This window comes from Lissotriton helveticus, chromosome 11, assembly GCF_964261635.1.
Source record: "Lissotriton helveticus chromosome 11, aLisHel1.1, whole genome shotgun sequence".
In the NCBI taxonomy this organism is placed as follows: domain Eukaryota; kingdom Metazoa; phylum Chordata; class Amphibia; order Caudata; family Salamandridae; genus Lissotriton; species Lissotriton helveticus.
Window position 1 is genome coordinate 538,326,219 of NC_136072.1, and position 18,674 is coordinate 538,344,892.

The window sequence follows — 18,674 nt, forward strand, 5'->3', positions numbered from 1 at the left end:
TTTTACTTATAGACAGGAACGGGATAGAGTCCATTTTATTGTCACACTTTGGGCTTTAAACCCATGGTGATTGTGATCAGAATGGGGGAACAGGGTGGGGGCCTCTAAATATTTGTTATCCCTATATGTGGACAATGCATTATTTGATTTGAGACATCTCAGAGATTCTGTACCTACATTTCTGGCATGACTGGAGACAATCTGCCCAATAGCAGGGCTCAGGTCTACAAACCAAAGACCTTCCTATTCCTGCTGAGAATGCTGGCGGGTTGCCTGGAGGAGCCGTTGCCAGAGTTGGGGTTTAGGTGGGAAATAGATAGGGTCAGATACTCGGGCATACATGTGACGACAGCAGCTGACCGACAATATGAATGCAGGATGGGAAAGTTAATAGAGGGACTGCAATAGTCAATACAATTTTGTAATACACTGCCATTATCTGTCATGGGGATGTTAGCTATAGCAAAGATGGCATTTCTCCTGAGATGTCTGTACATCCATTGCCTACAGACACTTTCGCAAAATTAGACATAATGCTAAGCTCAATAGTTTGGGCGGGTAAATGCAGCAGAGTGGGCTTGGCTCCACTGAAAAGAGATCAAGTTGAGGGTGAAGTGGGGCTTCCAGATCTAGAGCTTTACTTTTATGCAGCACAGATGCAGCACCCAGCCAAGTGGGTTATACATGACAACAACTGGGAGATGAAACTACTGAAGAGAACGCACTGTGACACTTCATTGTTGGAGCTGCTCAAGAAAGGAGAAAATATTTCCAATAAGTACCCATATATAATACATCAAATGGGCAGGTTCTGGAAACACATAGTCAAGAGAGTTCTGAGGCACATTCCTTCTTCGCATGACTTAGACATATGGGCACTCCAACCTTTTCAACATATAGCTAGAGACATGTCTGTAGCTCACTGGCGGGAGGGAGGATGTCGTATGCTGGGTGATCTACACCCGGGAATGGTCTTTATCACTTTTCAAAAAGTGCACAAAGCCTTCAGAGTGAGTCCCGGACCGTTTTTCCAATTTGCTAAACTAGCCAGTACAGCTAGAGAGATCTGGACAGGTTTCCCGATATACCTCCTGTTACGACCATACTTGATGCCGTATTGTGGAGTAGTGCGGGACGACCGTTTGTGACCCTAGTATATATACGCTTTGAAGACGGACAGGTACAAACCTTAATATATGGGATGAAATAGATGGGAACGGGACATTGGAGAACAACTCACAGACACACAGGAAAACAGCATTTAGCTTAGAATGTGAGGTTTCATGTAATGCATGATTCAAACTGCTGCATTTTAATTATCTCCACCAAACATATTTCGCTATGGCACAGCAGAATTTTTCCGGGTAGGACAGCAGTCTGCCCGAGGTGTAGAGAGTTTGGTGTATCTTTTTACCATCTCGAATGGACCTGTAACAGAGATGCAGATTTTTGGAGATGTGACTGGGAGATTATGTAGAGCCACTGGAGTCTGATTTGAGCTCTCTCTTGATAGCTGCTTATTTGCCGTTATCACTAGATCAAAACATTTTAAAATGCTGTATACATTTTTGCTAATGGTGTTAATGTTGGCGAAGAGGCCATTGGGTGGTTGGATATACAGTGCCCTAGTGTGAAGGCATGATTGAAAGATACCATGAAGTGTTCATTAGCCAAAGACGTCCATTTTAAAGTGTCTGGCAGAGATGACTGGGCAGCAGAGGACTTGGAAACTTGGGGGATGACAGGGACACAATGAATGCATTATGGACCATCACGAGTCCCAGCGAGAATTCCTCATCCCAGGCCCCATCTCTTGAGTCCAACGAATTAAGTACAGTAAAAGACTTGGGGTTCTATGGTGGCATCCTTCCTTGAAGGAACACCCCCAGGTAAACCACCAATGATGAGAAACTGGTAATGATTATATGAAGAACAGTCTGCGCACTCCCTATTGGCTGTAGTTTTAATCCTTATGTGTAAATCAGTTTAACAAAGAATGCGTGCCACCCAGTGTAAAGACTGCCAGTCTGTAAACCTCAAGCGATTGCTGGTGGGAAACCACCAGTTTACCAGGTGCACAACAGTGTAAAGTATAGTAATGTAGAACAATGGTTAATCAATATATTGCAAACAAAGTATACCCAGAAACTTTTTCAGCAAAGTACAAGCGAACTCAATGTGTTTGGTACATAAATAATTTTAGTAAGAAACCAAAAGATAGGACATTGTAAATAATACGAACATATTCATGAAACAACATTAACGTTTTTTACAAAGCCGTTGTTGTCATATTGTCATGAAACCAATTATCAATTCTTGATCACGCCCTCATGCCCAATGCATTTCGGGACTAAATCCCTTCTTCAGGGGCACTGTAGGAAAAATACAAAGATAGGCCAATAAACACACTATTTAAAAAATATATATATACTTCTCAAGTCCATGTAAACAGAAAACACTGCCAATCAAAATCTAAGAGGTGTACAATTCATCACCAAGGTTCATGCCTCATGCTGGTCTACTCGCAGCCAATATCCATGAAGGAAAAAGAAAGAAGTGAGTGTTTGAAAAGCCAATATCCTAACACCCATGCAAATTAATACTGAACAAGTGCTCAAAGGAGGGGCTGTGTGGTCCAATCAAATAGTGCCTAGGTATTAGTGTGGATCGTTGCCAACTGCTGTGGAAATGAACACTCACGCGTTACCAAAACCTATCGCATGAGCAACTGTTGTCTTGCAGGCGTTAGCTCTGCAGGAGACTGCGAAAAAATCATCATGCCATCATTATTAGTGCTGAGATAACGAAAAGACCACTTAGTAGTGATTAGTACTCATGCTTAACTTACTGAATACTAAGGGGAACCACATTGATATGAAATGCGGCTTCGTTGGTCAGTAATGAAAACTGCTGTAAACTGAAAAAACAGAGAAAGAAAACGAAATGAAAGTGCCCGTCTCTGCGAACTAGTTCTTGTTACTACCCGAGGGAGTGCACTCTTTACCTAAAATCCGTTTTTAATAACTATGAGAAGACTTCTCACAAGGTAACAGCTGACGCTGGCCTGTACGTTGTACAGCCAACCAAAAGAATCCCAGTGTGTTTGTTCTTACTAATGAAAGAAGCTGAAAAAACAGAAAACGCTTTGCTTTAAAAAAACGCTCTACTTAGTCTCACTAATTGAGCACAAGCACACGATACCTCGGTGTCAGTACTCACCACAAAGCTTGTGGGTGAGGCTCCTACTGAAAAACGCTGCTTTTGCTCAAAAGGCGCTGGTGAAAATGTCGCGCCCACCTCGTTTAAACACGGGTGTAGAGGCAGCAGAAACATAGAAAAGGGACTCTACCGTGGCAGCCATCTTGGAGCGGGCATAGAGTAAAAATGATCGTGGATGAAATAAAACTCGCGACCACGTTGTCATTTAAGTCACCAGAGGTGTTGATGCCCAAATATTTTGTTAAAATAAAAATAAAAATAATAAAAAAATAAAAATAAAAAAGTGGCAAAAATTGCCAGTGGGACTCTGCCTTAAAATTGTACTAGCAATGATGGAAATCTACCTTAAAACTGAATTCGAACAACTGAGGAGATTGTGAACTGTGGATGGCGAAAAAACCGAAACAAGTGATAGACTGTGACTGTGTCATCTCTAAAATGAGAACCCAACCAGATATTATTGGCTGGAAATAGATGCATTAACAATCTATGAATATTGACATTAGGTCCAATCAACAATGCAAATTGTGGAGAGAGGACAGGCATACGAAGCTTCATTATGACGACGAACACAACTATTAGGGACAATTCACTCATTGTTCCATAGGTACTTACATAATGCAAGCATAGTTTGATACTACAGAAAACACATTAATTCAATCCTGTCATTGAGTCCCCCTGGCACAAGAGTCTGTAAATATTTTGTCCACCATGCCTCCCGCTGTGATAACCTCCTATGGATGTCCTGCCCAGGTGTGCTGAACAAGACTTCTAGGATGGTGAATTGAAGTTGTGCATTTGTGTATTTGTGTTCAACCCAGTGTGTGGCGAAGTAGGATTTAATACTTTTTGGCCGAATTATACTTGTGTGCTCAGTTATTCTAACTTTGATTTTACGTGAGGTCTTTCCAACATATAAAAGATCACAGGGACATTTGATTGTGTATATAACATTGGAGGTATTGCAATCGGGGGGTCCATGAGGTTTTTATGAACTTTTGGGAGCATATACAACTTTGGTCTTCTCGGTGTGTTGTTGTTAAAAAACTCCGTAAATTCTTATCAATCCAAGACATTTCTTCTGCATGATCAAGAATTCTTTTTAGGGTGTCAATTATCATCAATTGATGATAATGGACACCCTAAAAAGAATTCTTGACCAAAGTTGTATATGCTCCCAAAAGTTCATAAAAACCTCATGGACCCCCCGTTTCGTCCAATTGTTTCTGGTTGCTACTCACTGTTTGCACCTGCAGGTCGGCTAGTGGATCACTTCTTACAGAAGTTTGTACAAAATTGGAGCACTTACATAAAAGATACAACTCACTTTTTGAATCGTCTTGACAACACAAAAGAGAACTTTTCTTCCTCCTGGCTGTTGTGCACTATTGATGTGACTTCACTTTATACGTCTATACCACTTACAGACGTTATGTTAAAATAGCTCTTCTATAGCGCGCGGCTACTCCATGGAGTGTCCCGGCGCTTTGGCAAAGAGAAAATCAGAGAAGATACATAACACAGTGCCCTGCTCAGATGGTACAGCTATTACTGAGCAAAAAGCCACGTCTTTAGCTCCTTACGAAAGGCAAGCAGATTGGACGACGAACGCAGCGTAAAAGGAAGCTCATTCCAACTGCGAGCGGCCAGATAACGGAAGGAGCGGCATCCTATACGGGCACGCTTAATTAGGGGAATCGTGGCTTTAAGTAGTTGCGCAGATCTCAAAGACCTCCTTGGGACATAAAAGGCCATCCGTTTCCGAAGATATTTAGGGCCAATATGATGGAGGGCCTTAAAAGCCAGAGTCAAGATCTTAAAAGTGACTCTCTTGGCAATAGGAAGCCAGTGGAGTTTTTCAAGCAGCTCTGACGCGTGCACCCTTCGTGGCAGTCCAAAAATTGCTCTAGCGGCTGCATTTTGCACAACCTGCAAACGAGTTAAAAGGTATTTTGGGAGGCCCAGGTAGAGGGCGTTTGCATAATCAAGCCGAGACCCTATCATGGCTTGGACTATGATTTTTTTGTGTTGAAGAGATATTAGTGGGAGAAATTTCCGCATCATCTTCAACAGACCAAAGCACTTTCCAGTCAATCCTATGACCTGGGGTCTAAAAGAAAGATCTAAATCACAAAGAATACCCAGGTTCTTAGCTTTTGACGAGGTTTCCATCGGCGGCGCCATATCCTGTGGCCACCAGGACCTCCACTCCGGATTAGGCGAACTACCGAAAAAAAGCAACTCCGATTTATCGGAGTTGCATTTTAGGCTATGTCTCTGAAACCACTCAAACACGGCTTCCAAGCACTCCCTAATCTGATCGCCGTCAAAGTCTTCGCCCCTGTTGCACGTGAAAAGTAGCTGGGTGTCATCAGCATAGGATATGATCTGGGCACCAAAAGATTCCGCTACCTCCGCTAGAGGGGCCATATAAATGTTAAAGAGGCAGGGGCTAAGAATGGATCCTTGCGGGACCCCTACCTCCAGCGGAGGCATTTCCGCGGAAAACGGGGGTGCCCAGATCACTTGTCGGCGGTTGGTCAGAAATGATTTAAACCATTCCAGCACCGTCCCCCGCAAACCGATCTCCCATAGTCTTGAAAGGAGACCGACATGAGGGACGGTGTCGAACGCCGCCGACAAGTCCAACATGACCAAAATCGCTTTCCCTCCCCCATCCAGCGTTCCACGAATGGCATCAGTGATCTCAAGCAAGGCCGTCTCCGTGCTGTAATTCGCACGGAAACCAGATTGAGAATCGTGAAGCAAATTGTTATTCTCAACAAAGCTAGCAATGGAGGAGTGCACGTATTTCTCAATCACCTTAGCCATGGCCGGAAGGAGGGAGATTGGTCTATAATTCGCGTGAACAAGGGGGTCAGATGTAGGCTTTTTTAACAGCGGTAGAATTAGGGCGTGCTTCCAGGCCGCCGGTACCTCACCGGATGTAAGGGAGGCATTGAGCAGAGGATTTAACAGCGTGTTAATGGCCGGAGCAACTCTTCCCAGACACGTAGCAGGACAAGGGTCCAGCGGTGAGCCAGATTTTAGTCGGGTTAGTAGTTCCAGGGAGGAAGTCAAAGACATAGCCGGAAAGTCAAAAAGCAACGGTCCTCCTTCCTTTGGAGTTAAAGGAAGAAGACTCGAATGGCGAGCTCTGGAACCAAGGCCTATATTAGAAAAAGAGTTTTGAATGACCTTGATTTTGTTGACAAAGAATTCACTAAGTTGGCAGATCCAGGCTTCCGTATAAGAATAATTCGGAGAGCTTGCCGCAGGGGAAGTGTATTCCTGAACAATTCTAAAGATTTCCTTACTCCTGCTGTCTGCCATGTCAATTCTGTGTTCCAGGTACGCTTTTTTTGCCTGCCATATTTGCTTGTGATATAGGCGAATAAGTCCTCTGTATTTGATTTTATCTTCGAGGACATACCGGCGCCTCCAAACTCTTTCCGCCCTCTTACAATCCTGACGCAGCTTGCCGAGCAGAGGGGTGAACCAAGGGGCTGAAATATATTTGCTCTCCAGTTTGCCTGTCTTGCCAGGAGCTAATTCCTCAAACCTGGATTCAAGCCATTTCTGGACCAGTATCATCACAGACGGTACTGAAGCAAGTGAATGGGCTTTATTACAAGACAACAGTTGCTCATGTGATAGGTTTTGGTTACGCGCGAGTGTTCATTTCCACAGCAGTTGGCAACGATCCACACTAATACCTAGGCACTATTTGATTGGACCACACAGCCCCTCCTTTGAGCACTTGTTCAGTATTAATTTGCATGGGTGTTAGGATATTGGCTTTTCAAACACTCACTTCTTTCTTTTTCCTTCATGAATATTGGCTGCGAGTAGACCAGCATGAGGCATGAACCTTGGTGATGAATTGTACACCTCTTGGATTTTGATTGGCAGTGTTTTCTGTTTACATGGACTTGAGAAGTATATATATTTTTTAAAAATTAGTGTGTTTATTGGCCTATCTTTGTATTTTTCCTACAGTGCCCCTGAAGAAGGGATTTAGTCCCGAAATGCATTGGGCACGAGGGCGTGATCAAGAATTGATAATTGGTTTCATGACAATATGACAACAACGGCTTTGTAAAAAATGTTAATGTTGTTTCATGAATATGTTCGTATTATTTACAATGTCATATCTTTTGGTTTCTTACTAAAATTATTTATGTACCAAACACATTGAGTTCGCTTGTACTTTGCTGAAAAAGTTTCTGGGTATACTTTGTTTGCAATATATTGATTAATCATTGTTCTACATTACTATACTTGACACTGTTGTGCACCTGGTAAACTGGTAATGATCACATATTGTTGGAGTACATTAGCAGTGCTCATGATAGTGCGTACATCGTATTATTCTTACTGTGAGTGGACATCAATGATGTTTGTTGCATTTGTGTGATTAAAAACAAAAAATAAGTATTTAAAAAAACTATATTTAATGAATGTTAGTAAAAATCAAAGAAAGTCAAAGGTGGTCAAAGTATTCTTTTCAAATAATTGTAATGTTTTGATTGAGAGCTTGGAAAAACTGCTCAAGAAGAATATAAGCCAAGGGCCATTGGAAAATATTATAGACTTCTTTTAAACTCATTAGTGCAACCACGTCTACAGGGCTTGGAAGCCATTCATGTACCCTCGTCCTCTAAGCAGATGCTACTAGAATGGATTGTAGGCTGCAGTGGCCCTATTTTAACCTATGCGTTTGTTGGTCTCGGGTTGAAGTTGTTTGATATTGTCCCTCTGCATCCTACACTGGCAGTTTGTAATGATCCAGTTTGATCCCACACTTTATTCAGGTATTGTCTTTTAACATTGTTAACTGTTGTTTCTGCCTGTTGTTGTCCTGTTGTAATCGACATGCCATTTGTTCAGTGCATGACTGTCCTGCCATTTCTTGCATAATGTTTGGTTAGGGTACGATTGTACTGTTGTATCCTGCACTCAGAAAGGCCATTGTGTGGTTGTTCTGTTACATTCTGCACTATGTTTGGTTAGTGTCGGATTGTCAGAGCGTTTCCATATTCAGCACCACGGGAAATTATTGGATTGCTGAGTTCTATACTTTGTATTGTTACAGGTGATTTTTTGGGTTTCTACATTGTTATAGGCTGCAATTATCCTTCATTATTGGACTATTTGCTTTATTGAGATGTGATAGTTTGCATATTCTGCGTCTTGCGTTAAGGTATTGTGTTTTTATTGTGAATACAGAAGGTGGAGACCCCCCTGCACATGGCGGCCAGATCTGGACACACTGATGTTGCAACATTTTTACTGCAAAATAAGGCTAAAGTGAATGCCAAGGCCAAGGTATGTCATCCATGGTTATCTCTTTGATGAGCTAAACTGTGTAACTGCAAGGAAAACGGGCAGAAGAGAGAAAGAGAGAGTGTGAGAGCGGAATAGTGCGTGACTGCTTGTGTCGCATGATTGTGTTCATTTATTTATTTATTATTACGTTTTTATTGAAATGCAGTACATAGTACATACAGTGCAAATGACCAAGTTACAGTATCTGTGTCAGTAATATATTCGTCTCAACTGTGCAGAGCAAACCTTATAAGTAATACATTACCCCTTTGAATTTGCAAACATCTCCTTCTGGGGTGGAGGGGGTATTATACAGTAATCTAGTTATACGGCTTTTAGCAAATGCAAACCTTCCATTTATGCAGGCAATTTTAGATCGGTAGTTCCTTGTCTTCTTCGGTTGTTCCCTCCGCCTCCCGTTTCCTTTCTCACCAAGTACTGCTGAAACAGACCCCATAAGCTCTTAGGACTACTCTGCGGAGGCAGCATTTCGTTGTACAGTTCCAATTGCATATTACAGTAGATCATATCACTGGACTAATCAGAGATAGTAGGAATCGGGACCCTCGTCCAGTTAATAGCAATTCTACATTTAGCAAGCAATAGCCCTATATCGATTAATCTTCGCACATCTTTGAGCAGTTTGCCTGTATATTCCAGCAAAGCAATCAGTAGGCTTAACGTGGGTACCAAACCACAAATTTCACTCAATGACTGAAAGATTTGCTCCCAGTACTTGGCTATATACGGGCACATCCAGGCCAAGTGTAGGAAACCTACAGGGTCCACTCCACACCATTCACAAGCAGCCGAATCATGCAGCCCATATCTGAGGAGCCTCTCAGGTGTATAATAGACTCTTTGGAGAAATTTAAAATGGATTAATCTATGTCTACCATTCAGTGAAATTTTTTGGTAATCTCACAGCAATATCCCCACACACTATCCTCTAGTGCCACTCCTAGATCTACTTGCCATTCTAATCTAGCTTTCAAATAGTGATGCCGCCTGTCATCCTGCATTATAGTGTCTATGATGAAGACCATCTTTCTGGGAGATTTGCAAACTATAATATGGGTGAGAGCTCTCAGCTCAGGGGGCTCCAGCAATTCAGCACCCAACAGCTCACTCAGCTGATGCCGCATTCTATGGTACTGAAAGTGTACCAACTGTGTGGGATGCCCATCTGCTACAGTCAATTCGTCCCAGCTGCGGGCCTTACCCTCTTTAAACAAATCCTCAATCTTGGAAATCACAAATTTGGCAAGAGCCAGGACCACCCCTTTCTCTCGATTATTGGCCTTCAATTGAACCACTTAATTAGGGTCAGTGGGGAATATAGAATAGCTCCTGCCTGCCTTTTCAACAGGTTGTGCCAGGCGTGTACCACAGAGGTTATAGAGTCCAGGACCCCAGTCCTTCTTATTGAAACTCGAAACAATATAACAGGCATTTGCTCCGGGGCTGCAGCAACTTTTTCTATAAATAAATATGGAGGACACATTTCCTCATGCAGCCAGTGGTAGGCATGGAAGCTCTGGGCTGCCCTGTAGTAGAGCTCCAGATCCAGGGCACCGAGACCCCCCATTGAGTACAGGAGTGTCAAGATTTTCCCACTGACCCTCGGCTGATTCCCAGCCCAGACTAGTCTAATGAGAAGCGTGCAAATTGTCTTAAAAATATGCATAGGCAATACGATGGGTATGTATGTTTAAAAAGAGGAACAGAAATCTGGGCAGCACTACCTTTTTTATGAGGGATATACGTCCCAGTATCGACAGAGGAAGCCGAATCCATCTTTCAACATCATCTTCTAATCTGGAGATGAGTCTGCCAAAAGTGTCCCTAATCACCAAGGCAGAATCTGTGTGGACCCGCACTCCAACCTGTTGCTTCGGTTGACCACTGCAGAGGATAGCCCAGCTCAATTGGTAGCATAGCAGGAGTTAAAGGAAATATTGTTGATTTTGCCCAGTTAATTTTTAAGCCTGATCTATTACCCTATCTTACCACCTAGTCAAGAATTGGGGAGAGATTAACTTCGGGGTCCCTGACATACAACAGCGTGTCATCCGCGTATGCCGACACAATGAGATTATATTCAGGGAATCTGATCTCTCTGTGGCTATCGTATTCCCTGCGTGCAGGCGAGCTGCTCAGCTACTAAGGCGTAAAGTAACAGGGATAAGGGACATCCCTGTTACGTACCTCGCAATATTTTGACAGGGGATGTGACTATGTCACCAACTCGTATTCGGGCAGTTGGAGAGCTATATAAGACACCCACCAGATGGATGAAGATATCGCCTACTCCCATGCGTCTCGGAACAGCGTACATGAATGACCACCGAATCAAAGGGCTTTTCGGCATCTGAAAAAATCGCCGCCGCTTTGGTCTCAGGTCTGATGTGTTGTAATACACCAAATAACATTCTAAGATTATACGACAGGTTACGCTCTGGGACGAATCCTGCCTGTTCAGAGCCTACCAGCTTAGGGACCAATGAGGCAAGGCGGTTAGCCCGAACATTTGCGAATAGTTTAGTGTCAACATTAAAGAGCGATAGTGGTCTAAAAGACAAGCATTCGTCCGCCGGTTTACCAGGCTTTGGGATAGTTACAATAAGCGCTTCTCTCATGGAAGCAGGCATCATCCCTTCCTCACCCATCTATTCGAAAAGCATACACAAGTGTGGAATTAGGAGATCTGTAAATTCCTTATAGAATGCCACGGTGAGACCGTCCGATCCGGGGTCACTCCTCGATTTCATCGAGCTCAATGCTACTGATATCTCTTGCGCGTCCAGTTGCCTCATAAGGTATCCCCTGTGCTCATTGGAAATCCAGGGCATCTGTACATATTCTATGTAGCTGCAAAGCTGTCTCATCCGTAGGAACTTTCTTACTATATAGGGTGTGCGTTCATTTATATGTGCATGTGTGTTTGTCAGCAGAAATATTTGAATTTCCCTTTTCAGAGCACAATATGTGAGAAATACATTGTGAAAAAGAAGTGTGTGTGTGCATGTGCAAATGCAAATGCAGAGCAGTGATGTATGTGAAAAGGGGTAACACGTTGTTACATGAACTGGAAGTATGCAGGGCCCTGACAATCATTGGTGCAGCAGGGCCACTAGGGCCAAAAGAGAGAAGGACCCACTTCACTTAAAATATGGCTACTACTACCCAACAGTAGCAACAACGTTTTTTGATGCTCATATAAGGCAGTCATCCAGGCTACCATGGACTTTCGACTTGTGCAGGGTACATGCCGAGGACTATTTCTCAGTGGAGTGTGAAACAGTGACCATGGTCCTCATCAGTGAGTCAAGAGGGACTGAATGGTAGGGCATACACAATATGCATGCCCTTTCTGTCTGTTTCAACGATTGGCCTTGGGGAGGCACGGCCTCAAATTGTGTGTGTGTTCAACCCTCTTGGAATGAGGAAGAGGGCTGGTCAGTGTGAAAGAGGGATAAGAGGTGAATGATGATTTGATGGATGAATAATGATGGCTGAATACTGATGGATGTTGGATGTTTATTAAGGAATGGTGGCTTAGTCATGAAGGATAAGAAATGGGGAATGATGAGCAATGGATGAACAATGATAAATGATAGATGAAAGATGATGGATAATGATTGAGGGATGAGAAAGGAGAGATGAGGGATGGTGCACAAGGCATAATGGATGAGGCATGAAAGATGTGAGACACTGGCTAATGGATGAGGGATGATGGGTGAAGAAAGATAGATAAAACTGATGGGTGAGGAATGGTGGATACGGGATGATGGATGCTTGATGAGGAAGCACACATTATGGATGATAGATGAGGAATGGTGTCTGAGGTATGAGAAGTGATTGATGAGGAATTATGGATGGGGGTGTGATAGGACGATTGAGGGATGTGATGATGATGGGTGAGCAGTGAGGAATGGGTAGTGAGGAATGAGGAAATAAAAGGGAGGGATGAGGACTGAAGAATGAGGAAAAGAATGTCCTAAAATGGGAGTTGTACAGTTGATGGAAAATTGGGTAACTCAACAAGTTGTGGCCCTTGGGATGGATCAGGTATCAGTGGGCATATAGCATAACAACAGGAAAGAGACTGACAGCAGAAGTCGAAGTTTGACCATTAGATGGAGTAACAGGCAGTGTAAAAGAAAACTGACAGTGAGAGAGAGTTTGCTTGTGATGATGGTACTGAGAGACATATGGTTGAAGAAATACATGGCGGGCAGAGAGATCTTTTGGGGAACTGTAGTCTGATGCTGATTTCGAAGGCTGATTGTGAGAAGGAAAGGCTTATGGTGTGGCTAAGATACTGGTGGTTGAATGGAGATGCCGGTGGTTTATAAAGAGCCAATGGTGATGATGGAACCAAGAGTGTACAGACTAATGGTGGGACAGAGACTGATAGTGGTGTGGAGAAACCAAAGGTAGGATCAAGAGGGTTAAGTTGCGAAAGAAAGATTTTAGAGCAATGAGATGGAAGTGGAAGCATAGACTTATCACAGATCAGTATTGGAAAGGCTAGTGGTGGGCCAGAAACGCTGAGGTAGGTACATAGAGGCTAGAGATGGGCTTTTCTTTAATTGTTTATGCATAGTTTAAATACCCATATAAACACTCCATTTAATATACATCTTATCTGACAGTAATGTTAAACACATGTAAAACGCTAAATACTATATGGTTATGTATAAAATATGTTCAATAGATGCTACAAAAGACTCGTTCTGTTAACATCATTATTGGCATTTCAGATAACAACAAATCCAACAACAAATGTGATAATTCACCAAGGTAGTCCTAATCGCACACAATTTACATCCTTAAGATTTTCCTAAGCAGGCATACAGGGGAATGGATTGCTCACTGGCATGCAGCAAGTGACAACCCAAAGTTATATGCTCCACACTTTCAAACCGAGCCTGACACTCACAACATTATCTTTTTTTACTATTGTCTACCATGCACCACATACCACAAAAATATATGCATGCCTAATCTATCCAACATGTATATTATCCTGAATTTTATGCAACAATTTTAACCTTTACAGAACTATGATTATGTTCCTTGGCGTGGCCTATGTAACAAGATTTCTCTAGCAAAGAGTGTGGCCATGTATGCATCCTTACTTCGTCCCATACTACTGTTGATGGAATTCAGCGTTGCTCCTCCTGTGGGATGCCATTGTGAGTCCTTTCTTCTACTTTAGAACTCATGTAATATGTAGCCATGCTACAGAGTGGCACCTCATAACAGCATCTAGGACCACAGATGAACTATGTTGGCCTTATTGAAAACTGTAGAATTGGCAACATATGCACCATAACCCGGCAACCTCGCCCCACAGCACACCTTGTCAGAGTTGGGCTGCCCTATAGTGAAATCTGGCAGTGACGAAGGGCTGGTCTCCCAGGTCAGGTATGAGCTGTTTTTCTGGCTGCTTGTGGGCATGATTAATGGTCTTGTGGGCCAGTGTTTACTGTTGATTTCTTTGAAACTACCACAAACATTGTCTGCAGCAAGCACAAATGCATGCAGTATCCCATACATTGCAAACACCTATACAACTTGAATTTACAAGTTTAAAACTGCTCTGGTTTAAAAATGAAGTCCACTTTATAGCTATCTGATTCGCTAAGTGGGGCCACTTTTAATTTGGTGCCCACACTTTTTTTTTGTTCCAGTCCTACACTGCACCTTGTCACAGGGTGATGTGCCCCTGGATTGAACATAGTCTACATTTCCAGCTGAAATCCCATGTATGTCCTTGGTAAAATACCTTCATGAATGCACCTTTCCATCAAATGCTTCAGCAACACCACTTTTCCAAGGTTTTTAAGGAGGGGAAATCCATTAAGAAAAATCGAGAATTAGGCAGTCAATTGTGCACTTTTTAAGTACTGTGACCAGGGAGGCCCATCTCATTAAATTTGTGATTTTTTTTTTTTTTTTACTTTTTAAAAGATTATAGAGGATACGCTGCATAGCAAATATATCAACCGATTTGCAAACATTTTGTTGCTGACAAACAATGAATATACTCATTCTATGCAAGCGGTACAAAAGGGGGTGGTGATGGACGGAGCATCTGAACCATTCAAACACTCATACCCAGTCAACAGATCTGGGTTTAATCCATCATCGTTCTTTAGCCCACTCTGCCACCCCAGTTCAGACATGCTCCGTCCATCACCACCCCCTTTTGTACCGCTTTGTTTGCCATAAGTTGGCAGGGTATGCTCAGACGTGAGTCCCTTGCTCACTTTGCCACTGGATTCAAGCAAGCCTGGCTTAAGACGGCTGAAATGCCAGAAACCGGTCCTAGGAAGCTTGTTTCCGGTCCAGGGAAGGCATGGTTTGGCAGTTCGGGCTTGACTGTTCCCATGAGGCACAGGGTCAGACTGATTTGCATATGGCCATGTCTGAACTGGGGTGGCAGAGTGGGCTAAAGACCGGTTGTAATGATGTCACTTGTTCCCCTGCTGGAATGCCCAGCGTGGAACCTTGTTCTCTCAATGTTCTACTCCACTGTGTTCTGTACTTGACAGTTGAGATGCTCTGGCTGTTGGATGAGGTTGTATTAAATACCTCTTACTCTTACTACAACTTGTGTCCTCATACTTTGTTACACTGGCGACGCTTGGCTGGGATGAAGAAAAGGATTCAAGGATAGAGGATACAACCTCAACGACAACAAGGAAAATCGATATTTTAAACGAAGATTAATGTGAAAAAACTCACTGTTTTCCGAAGTGCTCTGTTACTGCTGGATTGTGAGGTGTCTGGTTCGTGGTGACATCGGGCGGCGGAACGAGGAGGAGAATTGGTGGAAGAACGATTTTAGCGCTGTTTCTAGGAAGAGGAGGTGGGCCCGTGTGTCTTTCCTTCGTGTAATGTGACGTCATTGAAAGAAGGAAGAAAAAGGTGCCCCTTCGCCCGAAGAAAAGTGTCTGATTGTTTTGTGGTGGCCATCTTGGATGAGTGGAAAACTCGAAGGTAAAAAGAAAGCTCAACTGTCTGTGGAAAGAAACCCGAACGTTTTTGTGTCGGCCATCTTAAGTCAGGATCGAACTCACTGACTGGGAACAAGCTCGATTTTCTTATGAAAAAGGGTGAACGGCGTGTGACGTGAGTGTGGACGTCGGTCGGCGGCCGTTTTAAGAGTAAAAAAAAAAAAGATCGTTTTTTTTGTGAAACCTGATTTTAATTCCTGTCACGAACTTGGAGTAGGGGAAGAGGAATAAAGTTAACTTTATGGAAGACTGGTTACATGGAACTCTCCAGGCGTGTTTGGAAAAGGACTGTGTTTACACGGTGACAGGCACACCTTTTTATTTATTTTTTGTTTAACTTTGCCTCACCAGTAAAAAGGACATCGGCGGTGACAGGCACACCTGGGGTATGCTCTTTGGGAATTAGTATTATTACAGCTATTCGTTTTGATATTTATGCATTTTAATTTAATTGCATTTTAGGTGAAAAGCTAATTGCTCAAGGTGATCGTTTTCAATTTAAAAGTTGTAATTTGTGTATAACTGCAATGCAGAATTTTACTGCTCCACCGTTTTTCTTATCGGATCCAGGAGAACCTTCAGTTAAGTGGAAAAAGTGGAAAAAGATTTTTGAGAACTATGCTAGAGTGTGTGGTGCTAACTTGAGTGGGGAAAGAAAACATGCATTATTAATGCATTGTTTAGGCGGAGAAGGACAGGAGGTGTTAGAAAATTTACCTTTACTTACGCAAGCTGATCAGAGAGGTTTGAATGAATATGAAATTTGTGTAAGACAATTGGATTTACACTATTTGCCTAAGGTAAGCACAATTATGGAGAGATATTATTTTGGCCTGCGTGAACAAGGGAAGGAGGAAAGTGTAGAAGAATTCATAACTTCATTACGGAAATTGGCCTCAAGTTGTAAATTTGGTGGGTTGGTGGAAGAAAGAGTTAGAGATCAATTTGTTTTGAGGTGCGGAAGTGATAAGATCAGGAACGAGCTCTGGCTTAAGGATGAGCCACCTTTGGATGAAGTCATTAGTATCGCAAAGAGGGTTGAACACATGTTAAAGTGTGTTGGAGAGCTGAGCAAAGTCCGTAAAGAAGATTCTACCAGTAGTAAGGTGCAGGAAGTAGAGTGTCAGGTGGTACAGAAAGATGTAAAGAAGAAAATTGAAGAACCTGTGCGTGGGAATAGTACCGAGGTGGAAAGTGGTACTGTTAAGATACAGTCTGCAAGGAAGTTTACAACACCTTTCCAAGGTAATTGTTATAGGTGTGGAAGATCTGGACACATGGCTAATGCAAAGGAGTATCCTGCAAATAGGTTCAGTTGCAATGTATGTGGCAAAAAGGGTCACATTGGAAAAAATTGCAGATCGAGGAACAAGAGAGATTATGGGACAGAGACTAAGTTGGTTAGTTTTCAGATAAGTGAAAATGATGTGGAGCATCCTACAGATTGGGTTTTAGTGGGAGATGTAAGTGTCAAGATGAAATTTGATTCGTGTTCCCACATCACTTTTGTTGCAAAGGATGTTTACATAAAAATTTTTAAAGGGAGAAAGTTTCTTATGAAACCAGATATTAATCCTAGAGGATACAATGAGTTACCCATTAAGTTGTTGGGTTACTTTGAAGATTGTATTGAGTTTAAAGGGAGATTTACTGACGCAAAAATCTATGTGGCTGAACGTGGTGACAGTTTGTTAAGCTGGTCACATCAGGCACGTTTAGGTGTCATTCTCAACCCAAATGGACATCCTTCTGTACAAGTTCAATCAGTTGAAGGGGATGAAAACAAGTTTGTAAAAGAGTTTGGTGAGTTGTTTTCTGACAAGTTGGGTTGTTTGAAAGGTTATAATCACCACATAAAGTTGAAGCTTGTTGCTACTCCTGTTGCTGCAAGAGTCAGACGTATTCCAGTTTGTGTATAAGAAGCCGTAAATAAGGAGATAGAAAAATTGTTGACCACAGGTGTAATTCAATCTGTTGAAGCGACAGAGTGGCTCGCCCCTATTGTGGTAGCTCGTAAACCCAATAATGAGATTCGTTTATGTGTGGACCTTCGCGCACTGAATAAAGAAGTGATAATTGATAAATATCCTCTTTCAAATAAAGAGGAATTAGTTTCTACACCTGACGGAGCATGCTACTTCACCACCTTGGACATGGCTTTAGCTTATCACCAGGTTCCTTTGAGTGAGGAGTGTCAAGAGTTAACATCTTTCATTACTCCTATGGGGGCATTTAAGTTTCTGAGAATGCCATTCGGACTGGTGTCTGCGGCATCAGTGTTTCAAAGTATTATGGAAGATTTGTTCAAAGGGATACCAGGGGTAAGATGTTACCAAGATGATGTGTTGATTTGTGGGAAGGATGTAAATGAACATGATGGGAGGGTTCATACTGTATTGAAAAGAATGTTGGATGCGGGTTTGTCTTTACGTAGAAGCAAATGTAAATTTGGTGTCACAGAACTTGATTACCTGGGACATCATATTTCACGATTAGGTATTAGTCCAAAGAAAGAGTTAGTTGACACAATTGAAATGTTAGAAGAACCTGCTTCAAAAGAAGAAGTCTCCTCGTTTTTGGGAATGGCGGAGTTCTATAATAAGTTTGTGAGGAATTTTGCTGATAAGACTGTACATTTGAGAAAGTTAATGTGCAAAAATTTGGAGTTTGTGTGGTCAAAGGAATGCAGTGTGGAGTTCAAACAGGTGAAGTCTGATCTAAGAAATGCACCTAACTTACAGGCATTTGTACCTGGGGATCCCACTTACATTGTGACTGACGCGAGTAATAAAGGTCTGGGTTCTCTGTTAATTCAGGTAAGGAAGGGTCATGAAGAGTTGATTGCGTGTGCTTCAAGGTGTATGAAAGGGGCTGAATTAAGTTATTCGGTCATCGAAAAAGAAGCCTTGGCTATATTCTGGTCTGTAAACAAATTCAGGAAGTTTGTGTGGGGTTCATCATTTACAATCAGATCTGATCACAAACCTCTAAAGGAAATATTTGAAAGGAAAGGTTTGGATTCCATATCTTCTAGGATAAGGAGGTGGGTAATCTCCTTGCAGGAGTATGACTTTAAGTTTGAGTACATTCCAGGGAAAA

At 42.4% G+C, this 18,674-nt stretch overlaps 1 protein-coding gene across 3 annotated transcripts in view; it reads left to right on the forward strand.

Moving 5' to 3' along the window:
* Nucleotides 1-18,674, forward strand: part of ANK1 (ankyrin 1) — a 1,318,767-nt gene that overhangs the window by 566,351 nt on the left and 733,742 nt on the right. For all 3 annotated transcript variants that reach the window (XM_078666235.1, XM_078666236.1, XM_078666234.1), the window contains one exon: nt 8,449-8,547. In XM_078666235.1, coding sequence (XP_078522361.1) covers nt 8,449-8,547 — 99 coding nt within the window. The remainder of the gene's footprint in view (nt 1-8,448; nt 8,548-18,674) is intronic.